At 45.1% G+C, this 23367-nt stretch overlaps 1 protein-coding gene across 2 annotated transcripts in view; it reads right to left on the bottom strand.

Moving 5' to 3' along the window:
• The window catches only part of SART3 (spliceosome associated factor 3, U4/U6 recycling protein), a 41864-nt gene that overhangs the window by 16770 nt on the left and 1727 nt on the right, over window positions 1-23367 (bottom strand). The window contains exons 2-6 of one of the 2 annotated variants that reach the window (XM_025267449.2): window positions 12865-12991; window positions 11569-11673; window positions 9228-9412; window positions 7892-7997; window positions 6546-6670 (exon numbers count right to left, since the gene is read on the bottom strand). In XM_025267449.2, coding sequence (XP_025123234.2) covers window positions 6546-6670; window positions 7892-7997; window positions 9228-9412; window positions 11569-11673; window positions 12865-12991 — 648 coding nt within the window. The remainder of the gene's footprint in view (window positions 1-6545; window positions 6671-7891; window positions 7998-9227; window positions 9413-11568; window positions 11674-12864; window positions 12992-23367) is intronic. The other variant, XM_006045037.3, reaches the window with a different exon arrangement.

Raw genomic sequence — 23367 nt, forward strand, 5'->3', positions numbered from 1 at the left:
GTCTACTCCTAGATCACAGAGAATTGAAACCACCCTTCAACCAGGAATTGCATGAAAGAGAAATACATGGCCAATGACCACTGCTAGCCATCTTCCGAAACAGATACCACTTTCTTGGCCTACTGAGGGGGTGAATGCAACCACACCAGAGTGACTTGGTTCCCTGCATCATTTCACATTTGTCGTCCCAAGTATCAGCTCCTACCAGAGTACAGGTACAAGCAGGAGAAAGAAGAGGCTATATGTGATCAATGTGTACTGATCCAAAGACATACAGTCAAATTCTTTTTAGACAAAATCCTCTTATTCAATTTATTCTCTCCTCAGCCACTCTGCTGATGGTCAAAACAAAACTCAGCTGGCCAAGGCATTCATGAATGAGGCTCTTTGTGAAATACAGTGGCTCTGTGTTAGTCACTCACTTATGTCCAACTCTTTGTAAACTCCATGGACTGTAGCCCACCAGGCTCCTCTATCCATGGAATTCCCCAGGCAAGAATCCTAAAATGGGTTGCCATTCCCTTCTCCTGGGAATCTTCCTGACCCAGGGATCAAACCCAGGTCTCCTGCACTGCAGGAAGATTCTTTACCATCTGAGCCACCAGAGAAGCCCCCAGTGAAAGACAACTAAATGCCAATCATCCACATGTGAAAAAGAAAGTGCTCATGTGGGCCAGCAAGAGCACACACATGCTCTGACCTTAGAAAGATGATACTGCAGAGGCTCAGTTTCTACTAAAGAATGACGAAAATCAGTTACCCAGACACATTGTGCCACTGAAAATGGCAGAAAACACTAGACTGAATATTGAAAGAAAAAAAAAAAATCTTGCAAATCAACCAACTGGAAAAGAAATAAGAAATACCACAAACAAAATCTAAATGAAGGTGGTTAAGCTAAGGGAAGGCTAAGCTTTTGCCAGTTTAAGAGATAATTTTAAGAATTTGATCTTTACAACAATCCCAGGAGGCAGTTATCATTTCAATCCCATCTGACATTTGAGGAAACCAAGTCACAGGAGTAAAGTCCTAGCCCAGAGCTAAAAGCTGTGTTCTCACTCCTCAGCCCATTAAAGATACCAAAAGCAGAGCCAAGAAGTCCAACAAACCTTAAGCAGGATAAACGCAAAGAAACCCACACACCTGGCCCTACTGTAACCAAATTGCTGGACATCAAACCAAACCAAAGACATCTTGGGACTTCACGGGTGGTTCAGTGGTTAGGACACTGCTCTTCAAACGTGGGGAAAGAGGGTTTGATCTCTGGTCAGGGAACTAGAATCCTATATGTGCAGCCAAAAAACAGAGAAATAAAACAAAAACAAACAAAAGACAATGACATCTTAAAGCTGGCCAGAGAACAAACAAGAATTTCCTTTCAAGAAGCAAGAGTTAAGACAGCTGACTTCTCAGCAACACAACAGAAGCCAGAAAGACATATTTAACTGCTCAGAGAACAGAACTGTCAGCCTAGAATTCTATATCCTGAGAAATTCTCAAGGAGAACAAACACCTCTTAAATAAAAACAGAAAATGTGTTACAAGCAAATATCCAAGCACATGACACTAAAGGGTGGACCTGAAGCAAAGGAAAAATGACTCCAAGCGAAAGACCTAGGATGTGACAGGAGGAAGCAAAGACAGTGGGCAATGTGTGTAGCACATGTGACCACAGGCGCTGCAAAATGCAGCGTTAACAGTGACTTGTGGGTCAACTGCAAGATAAGAAACACGAGAAAACAAAAGCACAGGTCTGAGGCGTGGTCAATGAAATAAAAAATATTCTAAGGCCAAGAAAAGGGAATAAAGGCCATTTATAATTAATACTGTGTGTGTATTATTGTCAACACAGAAAATTCCCCCAAATCTATACATTACCAGTATTGATAAGGACTGAACAAGTTTGATTAAAATATCACTAAAAAATTTCATTTTATATACCTGGAACAAACAGCTAGAACAGAAAATCTTTTAAAAGATACTCATTACAACAGTATCAAAAACACTTAGAAATACATCTAAAAATGTGTTCAAGGCACTGGATAAATTTATAAGACCTCACAGAAAGATAAGACCTAAACAGCAGAGGCCTATACCATGTTCATGAACTAACACCAAAAAAAGATGTCCTTTTCATCACAGGGGCCTGGGATGCAAAAGTAAGATGTCAAGAGACACCTGGAGTAACAGGCAAGTTTGGCCTTGAAGTACAAAATGAAGCAGGGCAAAGGTTAACACAGTTTTGCCAAGAGAATGCACCAGTCATAGCAAACACACTCTTCCAACAACACAAGAGATGATTCTACACGTGAATTCACCAGATGGTCAATACCAAAATCAGGTTGATTATATTTGCAGCTGAAGATGGAGAAGCTCCATACAATCAGCAAAAACAAGACCTGGAGCTGACTATGGCTCAGACCATGAGCTCCTTATTGCCAAATTCAGACTTAAATTGAAGAAAGTAGGAAAAACCACTAGGCCATTTAGGTATAAACTAAATCAAACCTCTATACACAAGAAGTGACAAATAGGTTCAAGGGATCAGATCTGATAGACAGAATGCCTGAAGAACTATGGACAGAGGTTCGTAAAATTGTACAGGAGGCAGTGATCAAAACCATCCCCAAGAAAAAGAAAGGCAAAATGGTTCTCTGAAGAAGTCTTACAAATAGCAGAAAAAAGAAGAGAGGAAAAGGCAAAGGAGAAAAGATAAATCCATCTGAATGCAGCGTTCCAAAGAACAGCAAGGACAGCAGAAACCCTTCCTAAGTGAATAATGCAAAGAAAGAGAGAAAACAAAAGGGAAAGACTAGAGATCTCTTCAAGAAAATCAGATACCAAAGGAACATTTCATGCAAAGATGGGCACAATAAAAAACAGTATGGACCGGACAAAAGCAGAAGATACTAAGAAGAGGTGGCAAGAACTGCACAAATAGGTCTTAATGACCCAGATAACCACAATGCTATGATCACTCACCTAGAGCAAGATATCCTAGGGTGTGAAGTCAAGTAGGCCTTAGGAAGTATTACTGCAAACAAAGCTAGTGGAAGTGATGGAATTCCAGCTGAGCTACTTAAACTCCTAAAAGATGATGCTGTTGAAGTGTTGCACTCAATATACCCAACAAATTTGAAAAACTCAGCAGTAGCCACGGGACTGGAAAAGGTCAGTTTTCATTTCAATCTCAAAGAGCAATGCCAAAGAATGTTCCAACTACCACTGCACTCATTTCACATGCTAGCAAGGTAATGCTAAAAATCCTTCACGCTAGGCTTCAACAGAACGTGAACTGAGAGCTTTCAGATGTTCAAGCTGGATTTAGAAAAGGCAGAGGAGCCAGAGATCAAATTGCCAACATCTGCTGGATCATAGAAAAAACAAGGGAATTCCAGAGAAACATCTACTTCTGTTTCGATGACTATGCTAAAGCCTTTGACTGTGTGAACCACAACAAACTGTGGAAAATCAAGAGATGGGAATACCAGACTACCTTACCTGCCTCCTGAGAAACCTGGATGCAGGTCAAGAAGCAACAGTCAGAATCAGACATAGAACAACAGACTGGTTCAAAATTGGGAAAGGAGTACGTCAAGGTTGTATATTGTCACCTTGTTTATTTAATGTATATGCAGAGTACATCATGCAGAATGCTGGCCTGGAGAAAACGCAAGCTGGAATCAAGACTGCCAGGAGAAATATCAGTAACCTCAGATCTGCAGAAAACACCACCCTAATGGCAGAAAGTGAAGAGGGACTAAAGAGCCTTAATGAAGGTGAAAAGGAGAGTGAAAAAGCTGGCTTAAGGCTCAACATTCAAAAAACTAAGACCATGGCATCCAGTCCCATCACTTCATGTCAAATAGATGGAGAAACAATGGAAACAGTGACATACTTTATTTTCTTGGGCTCCAAAATCACTGAAGATGGTGACTACAGCCATGAAATTAAGACACACTTGCTCCTTTAAAGAAAAGCTATGACAAACCTAGACAGCATATTAAAGAGCAGAGATACCACTTTGCTGACAAAGGTCCTTATAGTTAAACTATGGCTTTTTCAATAGCTATATACAGATGTGATAGCTGGACCAGAAAGAAGGCTGAGCACCAAAGAATTGACACTTTCAAACTGTGATGCTGGAGAACACTCTTGCGAGTCCCCTGGACAGCAAGAAGATCAAAGCAGTCTATCCTAATAGAAATCAACCTTGAATATTCAATGGAAGGACTGATGCTGAAGCTCCAATACTTTGGCCACCTGATGCGAAGAGCCAACTCATTGGAAATAATCCTGATGATGGGAAAGACTGAAGACGGGAGGAGAAGCAGGCGACAGAGGATGAGATGGTTGGATGGCACCATCAACTCAATGGACATAAGTCTACACAAATCCCAGGGGATAGTGAAGGACAGGGAAGCCTGGTGTGCTGCAGTCCATGGGGTCACAAAGAGTCAGACACGACTGAGTGACTAAACAACAACAACATACATGTTCATAGATTGGAAGATTCAATATTTAAAAGATGCAAATTCTTCCCCAAATTCATCTACAGATTCAATGCAATTCCAATCAAAAATTCAAAGGAATCCCCTGGTGGTCCAACGGTTAGGACTCTATGCTCTCACTGCTAAAGGTCCAAGTTCCATCCCTGGTCAGGGAACTGAGATCCTACATGCCACATAGTGTGGCCAAAAAAAAAAAAAAAATAGTAACTATACTATCATTAAGTAGAACCTGAAAAACCGATTCTCATTCTTAACGGAAGCATTAACAGCTCAAGAAAACCAAGGCCCTCTAGAAGAGGAGCAGCATGAATGGGACTCATGCTACCGAAGACCAAAACTTAATTGTAAAACCGTCACATCATCACAACAGTGTAACATAAACCAGTGGGGTGGAACAAAGAGCCCAGAAATAGACCCACAGAGAAATGCACAGCTAATCCCTGACAGGCACGGGGCAACACATGAGTGAGGGCCGGGGAGAATTATCCAAGTCAGCAACGAACAACTGTTTTGCTACATAAAAAACAAAGTTAGCCCCCACCTCAGACCATGCCCAAAGATCCATTCCAGATGAAAGCTGAAAAACAAACAACTATAAATTTTCAGAAGAAAAACAAGAGCTAAGTCGATTAGTATCCCCAGAATACGGAGAGAATTCTTAATCACAAATTCTAAGGGAAAGAATGATAAATCCAATTACATTAAAATTAAGAACAGCTCACTGGGCTTCCCTGGTGGCTGTGTGGTAAAGAATCCGCCTGCCAGTGCGGGAGGTGTGGGCTGGATCCCTGGTCCGGAAAGATCCCACATGCCCAGGAGCAACTAAGCCTGCGAGACGCTACCACTGAGCCTGCGCCCTCGAGCTGGGAGCCACGTGCCCTAGAGCCTGTGCCCGCAACGAGAGAAGCCCACGCACCGCAACCAGAGAAAAGCCCATGCAGCAACAAAGACCCAGCACAGCCAAAAATAAGTAAAATTACTTAAAAAAAAAAAAACTAGTCATCAAAACATGCCACTTCAGGGAAGGGGGGCAGGGGATGGCAACAATAAGCCACCAACTTGGGAGGAAGAAATTGCAATACATGCAACCAGAAGTATGCATTAAGACCCAGGACACCCAGGTATCAGTTAGAAAAAATTTGACAAACCAAAAGAAAAATGAGTCAAAGATTTTAACAGCTACTTCAAAGATTTTTTTAAAAAAGGAAATCTGAGGTGTGAAAAGACACTCAACTTCATTAATAATGAAAGGGAAATGCAAATTAAAACTGTACTTTCAAATCCCTGAGACTGGCTAAAATGTAAGTATGTCAACATCCCAGCTGGCAGGCAATGAGAACGCTAAGACACCGCCGGCAGAAGCAGCGACTGACAGCGTGGAAACAGCTCAGCTCTGCCTCAGGACCCAGCACTTCCTTCCACTGTGATACATGTTCCTCAACAACTCCTACATATGTGCCTAAAGACTCTTTTTCACGTGTACCAAGAGATACGTCTGAGAATCATCATAACAATTCTCCTCCTAGCAAAACACTGGATACAACCCAGCTACCTATGAACAGGACAGTTTATACACAGACAACTTTACAGCAGTGAAAACAAACAGACTGTAACTATACTTATCAATATGAGTAAAACTCAAAGACATCTTGAATCAAAGAAAATGTACAGCCTGATTCCATTATACAAAAGCTCAAAAACAAGCAAGATTAAACTATACATTAAGGATACGTTCATAGGGTGTAAAGCAAGGGGATGATGATCACAAGTCAGGAAAGTGGTTGCCTCTCGGGAGAGGGAGGGGGAAGCAACTGGAGAGGGCACAGAGGAGACTCCTAAGGGACTGGCAATGTGCTGTTTCTTAACCTGGGTGGCGGGCACACGGACGTTCACCCTATTATCAGGATGTAAACTGAACGTACACATTTATCCACTCTACACATTTCATGACAAACAAAATCCTGTTTTACTCGCAACTGTCGATTTAGGGAAAGTTGGGAGAGAGACATTTAATGTAAAAGGGGCCACACTCACCAGGGCTTCCTCGTAGGGTTTGTATTTCTCCAGCTGCTGCAGCGCTTTGTTGTAGCTCTGAATTACTGACTCTGGAATAGGGTCTTCAGACCATTCCTCATACTCTGCAAACGTTGCTTCCATATCTATTGAGAGATGGAGTCAGTCTTGTGGGTCTGGCTGTTGGGTTTTATCAACTCAAACACAGAGTAAACTCTGAGACAGGTGCCCCGGGCCCCTCCCGCATCTCTGGCCATGGGCTCTTACTGACTGAACCCTGAGCTCTTCTGCTGAGCCCTGAATTGGCCCCAGACTCTGTCCTGAAGAACCATCCTGGGCAGCCCTACCAGCTAATCCAACCATCAGTAAATGAAACTAACAGCAAGGCTATAACCACACTTACCTACTGCTTCCTATGTTCTAATACTTCACATCCATTATCTCATTCAATCCTCACAATTCTGCAAGGGAGGTTCTACCGTGATTCCCACATTGCGGTTGAGGAAACACAAGCAGAGGGTCACATCACCCAGCCACAGTCAATGGCAGAGCGAGGCTCTGAACCCAGGCAGTCTTCTGGCTCAAGTTCACACTCACTCACCATGCTGCATCTCTCACACTGGTATGTGAGGTGAAATGTACAAGCCAGCTCCAGTCTGGCCTTTTCTGCTTGTCACCCAAGGATTCAACTGGAGAGCCACTTTATAATTTGTCAAATCAAACCCAAATAAACCAGGAAGTAAAAAGAGAAGTAACACCTGGGTTCAGAGGTTCCGAAGGTGTGCGGTGCATAACCGCATCCAGGGAACACACAAGACGGTGGCCTCGAGCTCCTCCCACGCTTGGGAAAGTCCTCCCAGCGCTTCTTGAGTTCAAAAAAGGAGGTTTGGCTTGCCAAAGTATGTTCACACGAAAAAGAATCTTTCCCAACCCCCAAAAATTCAGACAGAGCTACTCCAATCAACTGTGCTCACGAACCAAATCACCTCCACAGAAGACGTAACTTAAGCCCACGTCAAATATCCACCCTGTAATGGAGGTTTCTTCTGAAGAGAAGATGCTTATGACAGAGCTCTCATTCCCCCAGAAAACACAGGGGGTCAGCTTCCCTAGTCCTCTCAGAGACCCTGTCTCTGCCCACCCCCGCACCATGTCTTAACATAGGAAACTGGGAGTCCCGCCTCTGACCCTCACAACTCTCCTGAGTGTTAACAATCCAAGGTACATTTTCACCCAGGGCCTTGTCAACAGTGACGCTGTCCAATGAGAAAACAAACGCCAGCCACGTCTGCCTCACGAGATGCTGGGAAAGGCCTAATCAGAACACGCCCCAAAGCACTGACTGCTGACGGGGCAGTTTCTCTTACCGTAGAGTGGGATCGCCAGCTGTCGCCGGAAGAGACTGTGGACTTTCTCCAGCTGTGAATCAAAGGTTTGTTCCCAGTCAGAAGGGGAAAGGAAGCCAGCCATGGGCTAAAGAAGCAAACCCGTAGTAAATGACAAACTTTGGTTCTGCCTACTTCAAAACTTTTCAGCACATTTTTAGCTCACACTAAAAAAAATTCATAGGACCCCTCATACATGAAGTATTATGCCAAACGTTGTAAGAGGCTCAAATGTCAATGTTATCTCTACCAAGCGATGGTGATGGGGAGAGCAAGAACGAATCTAAGAAATGGACCCAAATGACTATCATGAGATAGGACAGAGGCATCTCAAGTATCAAAGGCTCGTGGCTTGCTTCAGGCTGGTTTTTAGGGCTGTCTGGGGGCTGTCAGCTATCCAGGGAGGAAGTCAGGAAAGACTCCTGGAGGAGCTGGCATTGGGACACGTCTGCAAGCTCTCGGAACTAATGAGACAGAAACAGACTCCCGGATGAATGAACAGCATGAATCAAAGCACAGAGGCAGAAACTGCAGGAATACTGAGGGGATCGCAGGACCAGAGTCCACATGGGGTCACGACTGACACGCATCAGCCAGAGACTCTGCCCCGGCGCCTCAGGGAGGGTGGGGGGCAGGCACCACTGCACATTCTTCAACAGGGACTCAGTCCAGAAGGGCTTGGGCTCTTGTAATCATGATGATCCAAGTAATACAGGGCTCCACCGCGTACCAACGACAGTGTGGTCACACACGTAGTGGGAGAGACACTGGGGCGTGGGCTCAAAAATTCTACAAATCATAGTCTAGTCTAAAAAATGCAATTATGATGAGGTCAAATCTCTCATAGTTACTATGGGACATGCTCTATATATACAGTGTACGAAGATAACCAAGTCACCCCTTCAAAATTATATATATTACATATAATTTATATTTATATTAACATATTTATATTTTAATACAAATTATATTTTTATATTACATTAATAGATAACATATATATTAACAATCTATATTTATATATTATACTAATATAATATTAATACGTAATTTGGGGGGGTGACTTGGTTATCCTTGTACATTCACCTGGAACCATAACTAAAACAGCAGTATTTTTAAACACTACAAAAAGCCTGTAGGGCATCTGCTTTTTAGTCAAGGAAGACATTCCTGCTATTCCACAAAGATACTTGATTTTATTTACTTTACTGCCCACCCACCAAGGGATGGGCAAAGACCGTTTTGTTAACTGTGTTCTTCCAAGACCACTAACAAAGACTGGTAAGCGGCTGATCGAAGGCAAGCACTGGGCACTCACCCGGGCAGCTTCCACGATGGCGCTTTCAAACTCCCGGTATGCCTCCCAGATGGCAAGTCCCTTGGTCATGTGTAACCCGACGGACGAGAGGGCCCTTTCAAACACAGAGCGGACTTTCTCGAGACCACCTTTCTGACCAATCCCGCCAACTGAGTACTGGCCGTACTCTAGCCAAATGTTAGGACCTAAAAATGAGAAGTATATTCAGGATAGGAAATACCCAAATGTCAAAACTTTTGTTCTGATGCAAACAGAATAAATGAGCCCACTGAAAAAGTGCTCATTCATAAAGAGAACAGCATCACTGACAGGCATCCCAGGTTACCTGTATCAACACTGCAGCCTGAGGAGAAAGTCTACTAACGTTCCTACGAAGTATCATCAGTGAGATCTGACTATGTAAACACTACATGCCAGGTGGCAATATGTAATCTTAAGACTGGTTATAAAGCGGATTTATTAAAATTGAAGGAACCCTTAAGAGATTTCAATGAAAATAATTAGAAATCTGAATGATTTTTCAGAAAGACTGCAAAGCCTAGACTGTTCCAACTTTTAAATCTTGATTCATTTTTAAGCCTTCTGATTGAAATGAAAAAAAAAAATTTTTAAATACCAATCCTGTTACCAAAGATTCTAAATCTCTAAAACACAAGAGACCTGGCTGCCTTGTTTCTTTCCCTCTTTAATAAACTTTCTATATGCTCACTTCTGCAGCTTTAAAACTAATGAATTAAACTCTTGATAAATGCATTGTTTTTTACTAAACACATTTTGCCTGTTAAGTCACTTTTCAGAGATCTGAAAATAAGTTGATGCTTATACACTAATCTTGGAAAATAAAAATTCTAAAAAGATAAAGCTAACATGAGAATTCCTGCATGTTTTCCTGAGGCTTGCTTTTTCAATGAAATAAATCTATTTCAAAGAACTTAGCTGAAGTTTGTCAGCTACTCTGTTTTCCCTCACCAGCACAGAGCTGCCACATGGGCTGTGGAATACGAAATGAAATGAACGAGCTCTGTGAAGCAGAATCCTCCCTGAGGGTTAGTTGGGTTTACAGGGGGGTCTACACCTCTCACAAGGGGAAATGCCCACACGGGGAGTGAGGACAATTAGACAGGGAAAAGGGGTATTTAATTAACAATGGGGACTTTTTTAAACACTTTTTTAAAAACATTTTGTCCACAGCATTGTCTGATACAGTTCTCAGTGTCTGCCGAGAAAATATTTTAGAGACTTATATACCATCAAACTGGATTTAAAGAGAGAGAAAGCGTTCACACTTCACTTTCACTGTTAAGACCAACAGACAAGGCAGATCTCCATGGTGATAGAAGATTCTGTAGCTCGAGGCAGTGGTGAAATAAAATATCACAAAACTATTCGCACACATTGTATGTACCAAGGTCCATTTCCTTGAGTTTGTACTACAGTCATGGGGCTTCCCTGGTGGCTCAGTGGAAAAGAATCTGCCTACAGTGCGGGAGACACAGGTTCGATACCTGGGTTGGGAAGATCCCCTGGAGGAGGGCATAACAACCCACTCTAGTATTCTTGACTGGAGAATCCCATGGACAGAGGAGCCTGGTGGGCTACAGTCCATGGGGTCGCAAAGGGTGGGACACGACCGAAGTGACTGAGCACGCATGTACTACAGCCATAAGATACTGGGGGATACTGGATCAAGAAACTACATAAGACCTCTCTGTACCATCTTCGCAAACTCCTATAAATCCATAATAATTTCAAAAATTTTAAAGTTTATTAGTATTGGGGAAAATCAAGCATCCTGTCCAAAGCTTCTAAAATTCCATTCAATACATAAAAGGTAACCTTTGCTGCTGCTGCTGCTGCTAAGTCGCTTCAGTCGTGTCCAACTCTGTGCGACCCCAGAGACAGCAGCCCACCAGGCTCCCCCGTCCCTGGGATCCTCCAGGCAAGAACACTGGAGTGGGTTGCCATTTCCTTCTCCAATGCATGAAAATGAAAGTGACGATGCTCAGTCGTATCCGACTCTCAGCGACCCCATGGACTGCAGCCTACCAGGCTCCTCTCTCCATGGGATTTGCCAGGCAAGAGTACTGGAGTGGGTTGCCAGAGTCACCTGGAAATAGCAGCTAAGTTCTCCCTGGAGATAAATGCTGGGGGCAAGTCTATTCACCTCCTCCCTTCATCTGTTTCTTCCACATGTATTGTGAAACCAAAAGCCTCAACTGAAAACCAACTGCTTTTTGAAGGACCTTCCTGGGGGCAGCGCCTCACAGTGTGGTCCCAGCAACCGAGAGGGACGCGCGAGGAGCCTGCCAGACACGCCTGGGCCGGCCCGCAGGGGACTCACAGATATAATCCTTCACCGCTCTCTCGAAGAGGTCGTACACGTGCTCCCGGTCCAGGCCGTCCATGGCCATGCTGATCTCGTCGTGCAGCCACTCCAGCCAGAGCTCTGCAAGACACCCGCGCCCTGCGTCACTGCCCATCCCCCGGTCCCGCCCAAAGGCAGGCTGAGAGCAGGGCCCGCACCTCCAGGCATCAGCACACAAAGGTTCCGTCTGCCCCATACGCCCTGGCCCAGTTCACAGAAATTCAGTTCTTACAACCTGCACTAGGCCCACACGAGGCTGACACACAAAGGTTTCATCTGCCCCATACACCCTGGCCCAGTTCACAGAAATTCAGTTCTTACAACCTGCACTAGGCACACACGAGGCTGACGCTGCCAAGTAAGAGCAGATCACTGAAGTCATAATACCCCTCCAGCTATGGGGCAGTTTATATTCTGCAAAGTACTTACACACTTTCTCTTTCAATATCTATCAAAATCCTGTGAGGCAAGCAACAGTAACATCAGTAACAATGGCATCTATCCAAGCATTTATGACACGCTGAGCACGTGTTAAGTGAGGCACACAGAATGCCTTGTGCGCAGAAACTACTGTTAACCCCATCAAACTGTTGGGAAAACTGAGTCTCAGAACACTTATATAATGTTCTTAATGTCACACAGCTAGAAAGACATCTGAAAGGCAATCAGATTTCAGCTTCTACACTCCACAGTCATGCTTTGTGGGAGGGAAAGGGGGACAGAGCTGGATCTAGGATCTGTGTTAACTCACTTGTCCCTAAAAGATCGATTACATATACTCATGGAGATTTAACTACAAAGATGCTTGGCATAATCACATTTCATAAGCAAGTTAAGAAGAAATAACTTAAATGCCTAACTACTGTGGAACAAATAAGGTATGAAACATTTAAATTAAACCTGCTTATGAAAGTGTAACTATACTATAGTTACAATTATCCGTTTCTGAGAGAACAGATTAAATACATAAATACCAGAATGGGAAGCAGAAAGGGAATGGGGAAATTTTAATTATATAGAAATATTTTATCATAACATTATGATAAAGAAATCAAGATTTGAAACGTGGACTCGGTATTGCATGACCACAACTATATTTAGCAAAATCCTAGAAGATGATAAACTAAAAGTCGCTGACTTTGGATGGATTTTCTTCCTTCCACTACACTTATCCCAAATTTTTTATAAGTAGCATGTCCCACTTTCAGCACGGGAAAAAAGACCCTTCAATTCTCTGTGTTTATGAAAGTGGCTCGACTGCAAAAGCGCTACCTTCGGTCAAAGGGAAGATCTCGCTCATCTTCTGGCGTGCCATCCTCACTTTGGTCAGCTCCCCTTCCAGCCGGAGCAACCGGATCAGGTCCACGTGGCAGTTGTAGTCATAGATGTTGATAGACAGCTGGAAGGAAAAGGAACACAGGTGGAAATTCAGAATGCGATCATCAAATAACTCAGCTTCTGTCACCACTGGCGAAAGCGCACGCCTGCTATAAGCACAAAATATGTGTTTTCTGGAAGAGACACAAAAACAGCAAGGCAACACTTCCCTCAGGAAGATGGAGAAAAACATACAAGAGACTTTTTTTTTTCTTACCACACCACTCGGCATGTGTGATCTTACTTCCCTGACCAGGGATTGAACCTGGGCCCCTGGCAGAGTCCTAACCACTGGACCGCCAGGGAATTCTGAGAGACTTTTTAAAATAAATGTAACACTCGGAGCCTAGTGGGCTGCCGTCTATGGGGTCGCACAGAGTCGGACATGACTGAAGCGACTTAGCAGCAGCAGCAGCAGCAACGCTCCTTCAAATCTGTTACAGGCCCCAGAACACACTTGGTTCTCCCAGAAATACAGGAAACCGTCTAATGAAACAAACACAGTGTGACCTGAGGCAAGTCACTCACTTTTCTAAGCTTCCATTCTCTCATCTGTAAAATGGGATACCCCGCCAGATGGTGAGAATTCTGAAAGGTAATTCAGTATCACACCACAGCACATGCCAGGGACATGTAATTAAGAGCGCTTTCCTTTTACTGAACAAACAAATGAAAATCCTACCAGGAGAAACAAGAACGATGACAGACTGGTACCAGATGAAGCTGAGTGACAGGCACAAAATGATTCATTTCTAACTTTTCAAACTAAAAGTTAATAAATTAAGATCACTGCTTCCAAAGATACTGGACATCTGAAACAAAGGAAAACTAAAGGAATCTGTCACTAGCAGGCTTTTACTCTTAAACAGCTAAAGGAACCTCTTCAAAGAGAAGGAAAATGGTAAGAGAAATCTTGGAGCATCAGGAAGGAAGAAAGAGCAGAAATACAGGTAAGCACAACAAGTGAACCTTCTCGACTCTTCTAAATTATATGCGATAACGGAAATAATTTTAAGACTATCTGATACCCAAAACAATGACAAAGGAAAAATGGTAAAGAGACCTAAATGGGAGGAACATTTCAACACTTGACTCAGGGATAAAACACAGATACCATGTAAATCAAATACACTGAAATACTCAAAGCAACTACTAAGAAACTATATAGACCAAGACTCTAAAAACTGGTATGAGTAACCAAGCTGGAATCCAAAGAATGTTCAGGTAACCCATACAAAGGCGAGAAGAGAGAACCCTGAGAACAAGAAACACAGGAAATAAACAGAAAAGAATAAAATGTCAGGCTTTAGACCTAATATATCAGTTCAGTCGCTCAGTCGTGTCCCACTCTGTGACCCCATGAATCACAGCACGCCAGGCCTTCCTGTCCATCACCATCTCCCAGAGTTCACTCAGACTCACGTCCATCGAGTCAGTGATGCCATCCAGCCATCTCATCCTCTGTCGTCCCCTTCTCCTCCTGCCCCCAATCCCTCCCAGCATCAGAGTCTTTTCCAATGAGTTAACTTTTCACATGAGGTGGCCAAAGTACTAGAGTTTCAGCTTCAGCATCATTCCTTCCAAAGAAATCCTAGGGCTGATCTCCTTCAGAATGGACTGGTTGATCTCCTTGCAGTCCAAGGGACTCTCAAGAGTCTTCTCCAACACCACAGTTCAAAAGCATCAATTCTTCGGCGCTCAGCCTTCTTCACAGTCCAACTCTCACATCCATACATGACCACTGGAAAAACCATAGCCTTGACTAGATGGACCTTTGTTGGCAAAATAATGTCTCTGCTTTTGAATATGCTATCTAGGTTGGTCATAACTTTCCTTCCAAGGAGTAAGCGTCTTTTAATTTCATGGCTGCAGTCATCATCTGCAGTGATTTTGGAGGCAAGAGTGAATGTCGACGTTCACTCTTGCCATCTCCCGTTTGACCACTTTCAATTTGACTTGATTCATGGACCTGACATTCCAGGTTCCTATGCAATATTGCTCTTTATAGCATCGGACCTTGCTTCTGTCAACAGTCACATCTACAACTGGGTATTGTTTTTGCTTTGGCTCCATCCCTTCATTCTTTCTGGAGTTATTTCTCCACTGATCTCCAGTAGTATACTGGGCACCTACTGACCTGGGGAGTTCCTCTTTCAGTACCCTATCATTTTGCCTTTTCATACTGTTCATGGGGTTGTCAAGCCAAGAATACTGAAGTGGTTTGCCATTCCCTTCTCCAGTGGACCACATTCTGTCAGATCTCTCCACCATGACCCGCCCGTCTTGGGTGGCCCCACGGGCATGGCTTAGTTTCATTGAGTTAGACAAGGCTGTGGTCCTAGTTTGATTAAATTGACTAGTTTTTTGTGATTATGGTTTCAGTGTGTCTGCCCTCTGATGTTTCAGTAATTTGCAGGTCAGGTGGTCTGGTATTCCCATCTCTTTCAGAATTTTCCACAGTTTATTGTGATCCACACAGTCAAAGGCTTTGGCATAGTCAATAAAGCAGAAATAGATGTTTTTCTGGAACTCTCTTGCTTTTTCGATGATCCAGCCGATGTTGGTAATTTGATCTCTGGTTCCTCTGCCTTTTCTTTACTGAGCCCATCTTCGCATGAAATGTTCCCTTAGTATCTCTAATTTTCTTGAAAAGATCTCTAGTCTTTCCCATTCTGTTGTTTTCCTCTATTTCTTTGCACTGATCGCTGAGGAAGGCTTTCTTATCTCCTCTTGCTATTCTTTGATAATGTATCAGTAATTATCTTTAAAGGACCTGGTCTAAACATGCTAATTAAAAGGCAGAGAGTAGCAGAGTGAACAAAAACACAACCTACCTGAATGCTGATTACAAGAAACTCATTTCAAATTCAAGTAAAAGGATGGGGAGCTTCCCTGGTAGCTCAGTGGTTTAAAAAAAAAAAAAAAGAAAGAAAAAAAAGTCCACGTGCCAACACAGGAGACGTGACTTTGAGCCCTGACCCAGGAAGATCCCACACACTGCACAACCAAGCCCATTGCTGAGCCTGTGCTCTAGAGCCCGGGCAGCCGCAACTGCTGAGTGCTCCTGCCGCAATGACTGAAACCCACGTGCCCCAGGGCCTGTGTCCACAACCAGAGAAGCCACCGCAATGAGAAGCCCACACACCACAATTAGAGAGCAGCCTCCACTCGCCACAACTGGAGAAAAGCCTGTACAGCAACAAAGACCCAGCACAGCCAGAAATAAATAAGCAAATAAAAGTATACAAGGTAGAAGGATGGGGAAAGATCTAGCATGCAACAAACAAAAAGGAGCAGAAGTGGCTATACTAATATCACATAAAGTAGATGTTAGAGCAAAGAAAATGATCAGAGATAAAACAGGACATTACATAATGATAAAAGGATCAACCCACCAGGAAGACAAAACAATCCCAAACATGCAGGCACCAAACAACAGAATCTCAAAATAGAGGAAGCAAAAACTGATACAGCTAAAAGACGAAACAGACATAGCCAGAATTACACTGGGAATTTCAAAAGCCCCCACTCAGAAACTAAAAGAACTATCAGATTATCAGCAAGGATATAAAAGAACTCAACACCACCACTAACCAACATGATCTAATTGCTATATAAAGAACACCCTACCCAACAATAACAGAGTAACACAGTCTTCTCCAGTGACCAAGGAACATTCACTGGGACCATATCCTGGGCCATAAAACAAACCTCAACAAATTTTTAAAACACTTAATCACCAAGGGTATGTTTTCTGGTAAGAAGAGAAGCAAACTAGAAATCAATTACTGTAGGAATCAATCTCTCTAAACACTTGGAAATTCAGCAATAAAAAAAAATTTTTTTTTTTCCTGTGGCCACATTCTGCAGCACATGGGATCCTAGTTCCCGACCAGGGATTGAACTCACAAACCCGGCACTGGAAGGCAGAATCTTGACCACTGGACCGCCGGGAAGTCCCAAGCAATACACTTCTAAATAATCTATCGATCAAGGAGGAAATCTCAAAGACAATTTAAAATACACAGAACTGAATGAAAATGAAAACACAACAAATCAAAATAAGTAGACTGCGCTAGCACTGTGTGGAGAGGAAACTTACAGAACTAAAGCCAATGTACAAAAAGAATTACACACCATGACTAAGTGGGAGTCATTCCAGGTATACAAGGCAAGTTCAATCTGTAAAAATTAAATCACTGTATTCCACTGTATAACAAAGTAAAAAACAAAATTCATGATAGCGATTAATACTGAAAACAAGCATTCACAATAAACACTCTCAACCTTTGGCTCTGTAAAAGGCTGTCGTGCTCATGCGTGCTCAGCTCCTGGTTGTGTCCGATTCTTTCAACCTCATGGACTGTAGAGCCCGCCAGGCTCCTCTGTCCATCGGGTTTGCTAGGCAAGAATTGTGTCTGCTGCTCTGACAGACAGATTCTTTACCACTGCACCACCTAGAAAGCCCCGTAAAAGACTGTTAAGAGGCTGCAAAGACAAGCTATAGGCCGGGGTGGGGGTGGGGGGGGGGGGGGGGGGGGGGGAGGGGGCGGCGGATGTATAAACCAAGTATCTGACGAAGTTAACATCTAAAAGATATAACTCCAAACTTGAGTTAAAAAACAAACAATCCAAATAAAAACTGGCAAAAGACATGAACCGAAAATGTATATCCAGAGAAGACACAGATGGCCAGGGAGTGCACGTGAGTAGTGGTCAATGTCAGCAGCTATAAGGAATACACAGACCGACACCGTGATGAGCTGTCGTTACACACCTAGCAGAATGGCCGAAGGGGGCCTTCCTGGCGGTCCAGTGATAAAATCCACCTGCCAACGCAGGGGACACAGGTTGGACCCCTGATCCAGGAAGATTCCACGTGCCTCGGGTCAACTGGGACCGGCTGCCACAACCACTGAGGCCTGCACGCCTAGAGCCCAAGCTCCTCCAGTGAAGCCACCACAAGGAGCCCACACACCACGGCTAGAGAGTGGCCCCCCTGCCACAACTAGAGAAAGCAAGGGGTCCCAGCACGGCCAAGACTACATGTTTTTAAAGAAAGGAAAAAAAAAACAGAAACAAAACCAAGAGTGGCCAGAAGGGAAAACGAGGGCACCACCAAGTGCTTGAGAAGAGGTTAAAAAATACCAGTTCCCTTTAAAATTCAACATACAACTGCTGTACCACCCAACAAGTGCACCCTTGGGCATTTTTCCAGAGCAGTAAAACCTGGGTTCACGCAAACACCTGTATAGGACTGTGCATAACGGCTGTGCTCCTAACCCACATCCAGAAAGAAGTCAGAGGTCCTTCAATGGGTGAGTGGGTAAACAAACCATCGAACACCCACGCTATGGAAAACTACTCAGCCATGAAAAGGAACAAAGTAATATACACACACACCTTGGATGAATCTTGAGGGAACTGTGCTAAGTGAAAAAAGCTCCTCCCCAAAGGTTACATACTATATGACTCCACTTATGTAATATTCTTCAGTAATAAAACAAGAGGAGTAGGGATCAGCTTAGTGGGCATCAGAGGTCAGGCTGTGGCTCCATCTGGGTTGCAGGAGGGGCGTCAGAGGTCAGGCTGTGGCTCCATCTGGGTTGCAGGAGGGGCCTGAGGTGGCAGAGCCCATCCGTGTAGTGACTCTGGCAACGTTAATACGAGGGCTGGGAAACTGCACTCCAGTGTACCACTGGGGGAACCCGGATAAAGGGCACACAGGAGCTGTCTATATTATTTCTTGGAACTGCAAGGAAACCTACAATTACCTCAAAACGAAGTTTCATTTTTTAAAAAAAGCTTTCAAATGAGTTAGGGTATGAGTTACATTAGGTCTATACAACAAAGGACTTCCTTGATGGTCCAGCGGCAAAGACTGCACTCCCAATGCAGGGGGCTCAGGTGTGATCCCTGGTCAGGGAACTAGATCCCACAGGCCTCAACTAAGACCCAGGGCAGCCAGATAAATAATTTAAAAAAAAAAAGTCTAGGGACTTCCCTGGAGGTTCAGTGGGTAAGAATCTGCCTGCCAATGCAGGGGACACGGGTGTGATCCCTGGTCCAGGAAGGTACCACACATGGAGGGGCAACTAACCACGCACCACAACTACTGAGCCCACAACCTGCAACAAAAAAGCCACCGCGGGAAGGCCGTGCACCGCAACCAGACTAGTTCCCGCAACCAGAGAAAAGCTGCTCGCAGCAACGAAGACCCAGCACAGCCAAATAAGTAAGTATTTTTAAAAGTCTACACACTGAGACTAGGTTAGTATCTACTCTTCCAACATCTGCCACATTTCAGCAATAAATATTTCCCTCTCCAGAGATGACAGATGAATGATAATTCATTCAACTAACACTGCCATCTGACAATACACTCTTAGTAATCCAGACACTAGCTGCTGCATTAACCTGCACAGAAGAGGCTCTGTCTCAGCAGATGATGAGTGAAACCGTGGAACAGACACAGGACACACTGACCAACAGATCACTGGAGTGCCCAGAAACAGACCACCCCCCCCCCCCCCCGCACACAGAAAGCGCATCACAGAGGGACACTGGGGCAGCCACCGAAACGGATTCACGACCCGTGACCATGAGCCCAGTGTGAACAATACTGGCTCTCACACAGCTTCAAGAGTGGCAGTTTATCAGTAACAATGTTCCTTGTAGCTAGTCTGTATTAGGGGGAAAACTGCAGGCAATTCAAACGCCAGAACAACTGAGAAGCTGTGTGCTACTCACACCCTGGTGTGCTGAATACACAGCAGTCAAAACGAGTAACTAGAAGGTTACTCCGCCACTAGGAGGTGGCGGAACCTCAGAAACACCTCTGAGTGGAAAGCACTCCCAGATTACATACTGCATGATACGCTTTCTTAAAAGCTCAGAAACAAACAAAAGTATCTGCTCAGGCCTGCATACTTAGTGGATAAAATTATACACTTTAAAAGAGAAGGAAGCAGAAGTCCATCAGGTTCAAGAAAGCAGTCACCCGGGTTTGGGGGTGTGGGGCAGCGGTGAGCATCGAGGCAGGGCAGTGGGAACGGGAGCAGCCGTCTGGACAGGCAGCATCACTGAGGAAGCCCCCCTGAGCGTGAAGGGCAGAGCAAGGGCATGCATCTCTTTACCACCCTCACAATTTACAGACGTGAACTGATCTGTATACATCAAATCACACGTAAACAGGGACTTCGTGGCCCGGTGGCTAAGCCTCCTCACTCCGGGTGCAGGGAGCCCAGGTTCAACCCCTGGTCAGGGAACTGGACCTCACAGGCGGGAACTAAAACAAAAGATGCCACGGATCCTGTGTGCTGCAACTAAGACCCACACAACCACATAAATAAATTACATGCAAACAGATAATAATCAATAACACATAAACCCACGACCCATAATTTTTTAAAAAACCTTTAAGCAACTGCTCATGACTGATAAAACTTGACAGGCTGAACCCACCCCATGATTACGTGATGGGCTGAAAAAGGTCAGAATGCGGTCAGGACACAAGTGTGCTAACGCCCCCCAGTTCTGTTTCCCTACCTATACTGGAAGGCACTAGAGTGCACCTCTGGATCTCAAGTGGGCTCCTGTGACACAGCGATGTCTCAAAATCCACATTCAAGCGTGTCAACAAGTAACAACAGTGAAAGAAGAGAAGATGGTGAGAGGCGCACTGTCCTCATGAAGGCATAGGCATGGCTCTCCACGTCACCCCATCACTCCAACTCACCTGGGTCTGAATGTGTTCTCTGAGCACGAAGGGCTGGGGAGTCCTGGGAGTAACATCTACGCAAGCCCTCCTGTGACCACCACAGGGAGGTCAGCATTGAAATGTACAAAACCCACTGAAGCAATGTCTCTAGGATGGTTTTTGGTCTAAATTTCTGATTTTTAGGCCCAAATGATGAAGATACTGTATATGGAGAGGCATTCTGGGAGTATGTACTTTAATACACAAGGACATGCATTGTAGAGACCTTTCAGAGTTCGACCAGAGCTGACAAATGCACACACGTGCCGATCTAGTCCCGTCTCAGAACATCGCCAAGGACAAGGGACACTTCAAAGAGAGAGGTGGCCTGGCCATCGCGCAAACGCTCTGCGACAGGTCTCCTCATGCCCTGACAGCACAGCCTGGACTGGACTGGGGAGGGCGGGACAGAGAGGTGACAGGCGCCCACGACCTGGACTGGACTGGGGGAGGGCAGGATGGAGAGGTGACAGAGGCGCCTCTTGGGGACCGCGCTCAGCCCAATCACGGGAAGGGACCACGAGGTGCCGCTTCTAGTTTCAGCCACGACCACACACACAGTGGGACGTCTTCGCTTCTGTTATCTGGACATATTTCACAGCTGACTGTGTGCTTTCATAAAAACACTTGGGGTGAGAAGCGGAATTCAAACACGACAAGGCCGAGCACTTCACGGGCCTCTCTGGAAGTTACTGACCATCACGCTCCACCAGGAGAGTCGTTACAGCAAGAACTAGAGGCTGGGATTAAGAGGACGTGGGAGGGAGTTTTGGAAACACTGGGAAAGTCCATTTCTGGACCCCAGGAAGAGGATAAAGCCAAAGCCTCTTCAGTTCACCATCACCTGCCGGATCCCATCCTGTGTGGTGGCCTGAGGTAGGGTTGGCAAGTACACACCACCAGTGGCAAGGAGACCTCTGCCCTGACCCGTCCTCCACTCTAGTAAGCAAAATACCCTCATTGAGGGTTTAATCCCTCCACTTCCAAGCCTCCCCTTCCCCTCAACAGGTAATTCTATTTCCCTGATTAAGCAAGCTAAGGGCTCACTGAAAGGCCAAAGGCCAGGGCAACAGACTGCCACCAGGACACAGTCACAGGCGGCCTGCCACCTCACATTACGCTGCAACTGCTGAACGAGTCAGAGAATGAATGGACTTCAGCATGCTTGTTTATGAAAGGCAGAAACAGTAACCACCTGCCTACCCTGGTTGGTTCAGATGGGATGACAAACGAGACAGATATACCAAGAGAAGATATAACTACTTCGCAACTTAACAGGAAAGTCACCACCAGAGAGGACATTATAAGGAATCTCACACCCAGCCAAGTTAACTGAGAAACCCAGGCTACCAACCCCACATCACTAAGTGATTTCATAGCCACTGTGGCATTCGGTCTACAGACAACCTTGAAAAGTTCAAATGCTCTTAGGCCTAACTCTGACCAAAACATTTCATCAGTCCTTTTGAGTCTCCGTGTCCTCGTCTGTGAAACAAGACGGAGCTCCGTCTCTTCCCCTCCAAGACTACTCCACTCTCTCCCCTCCCTGTCCTGGGACCCACCGTGTGGACCACATCCATGGGGGCTCTGGGTCTCGGGCTTCCAGCAGGATTTGTCCAGTAGGCCATGTGGATGTGAGGCAGAGGTAGGTCAGGGTACTTCTTGCCCACCCCACTCCCTGATGGGAAACGGGGGCTACCTCCCTGGAACAAACGTCTCAACTCCTCTCAGGGATCCTCTCCACGAACTATCTAGAAAACCAGTCACTCCATCACCTCTACAGGACTAAAGGTGGACACCTAAAGGTCCTGCTACTACTAGCCCTGGGGGACCAAACCTTTGCTCCTGACTTCCCTGCCCTAGACTCAGTAGCCTCTCCATTGCTGTGCTGTGCCCAGTCTTGTCCGATTCTTTGTGACCCCACGGACAGTAGCCTGCCAGGCTCCTCTGTCTATAGGATTTCTCAGCCAATAATACTGGAATGGGTTGCCATTTCCTTCTCCAGGGAATCCCCGTGACCCAAGGATCGAATCCACATCTCCTGCATTGGCAGGCAGATTCTTCACCACTGAGCCACCTGGAAGGCCCAGTCTCTTTACGGACCTTTACTCCAAACTTTCCTGACTTGAATGTGCCACCTATTTCCTGCTGGGATCCTGGATTACATAGGACACACCACAACCTGTACCTCCTAAGGTTACAGATTAGAAATCACATAGCTACTATTGCCAGGCCCCGAGCCCTGATTACCGTTACAACTATTCTCTGGGCGGGAACCGTTTGTCCCAGTTTACAGAGTGGCGGATGAGAGACGTTAAAATATCGGCCCCAGCGCACGCAGGTGTGGAAGAGCTAGAACTGGGGCCTTAGCCTCCAGACGATATTCCGTTTCTATTATCACCGTCACGGTCACTATTTTCCCTACCACGCCAGAGCTCCTTATCTTCGTCATTCCTACAGGCAAACAACTCTTCTTGGAGGAAAAGAATCTTATTTCTAGGCCTGGACACAGTTGACCGGTATGGCTAAGAGCGGGAGTTGCGAAGTCGATTCAAAGTTCAAAGCCTGACTCGCCACTTGCAGAAGTGTAACGGTGAGCAAGAGAATTCCCTCCACCGGGAGCCTCAGGGTCCTCCCAC

This window comes from Bubalus bubalis, chromosome 17, assembly GCF_019923935.1.
Source record: "Bubalus bubalis isolate 160015118507 breed Murrah chromosome 17, NDDB_SH_1, whole genome shotgun sequence".
Classification (NCBI taxonomy): domain Eukaryota; kingdom Metazoa; phylum Chordata; class Mammalia; order Artiodactyla; family Bovidae; genus Bubalus; species Bubalus bubalis.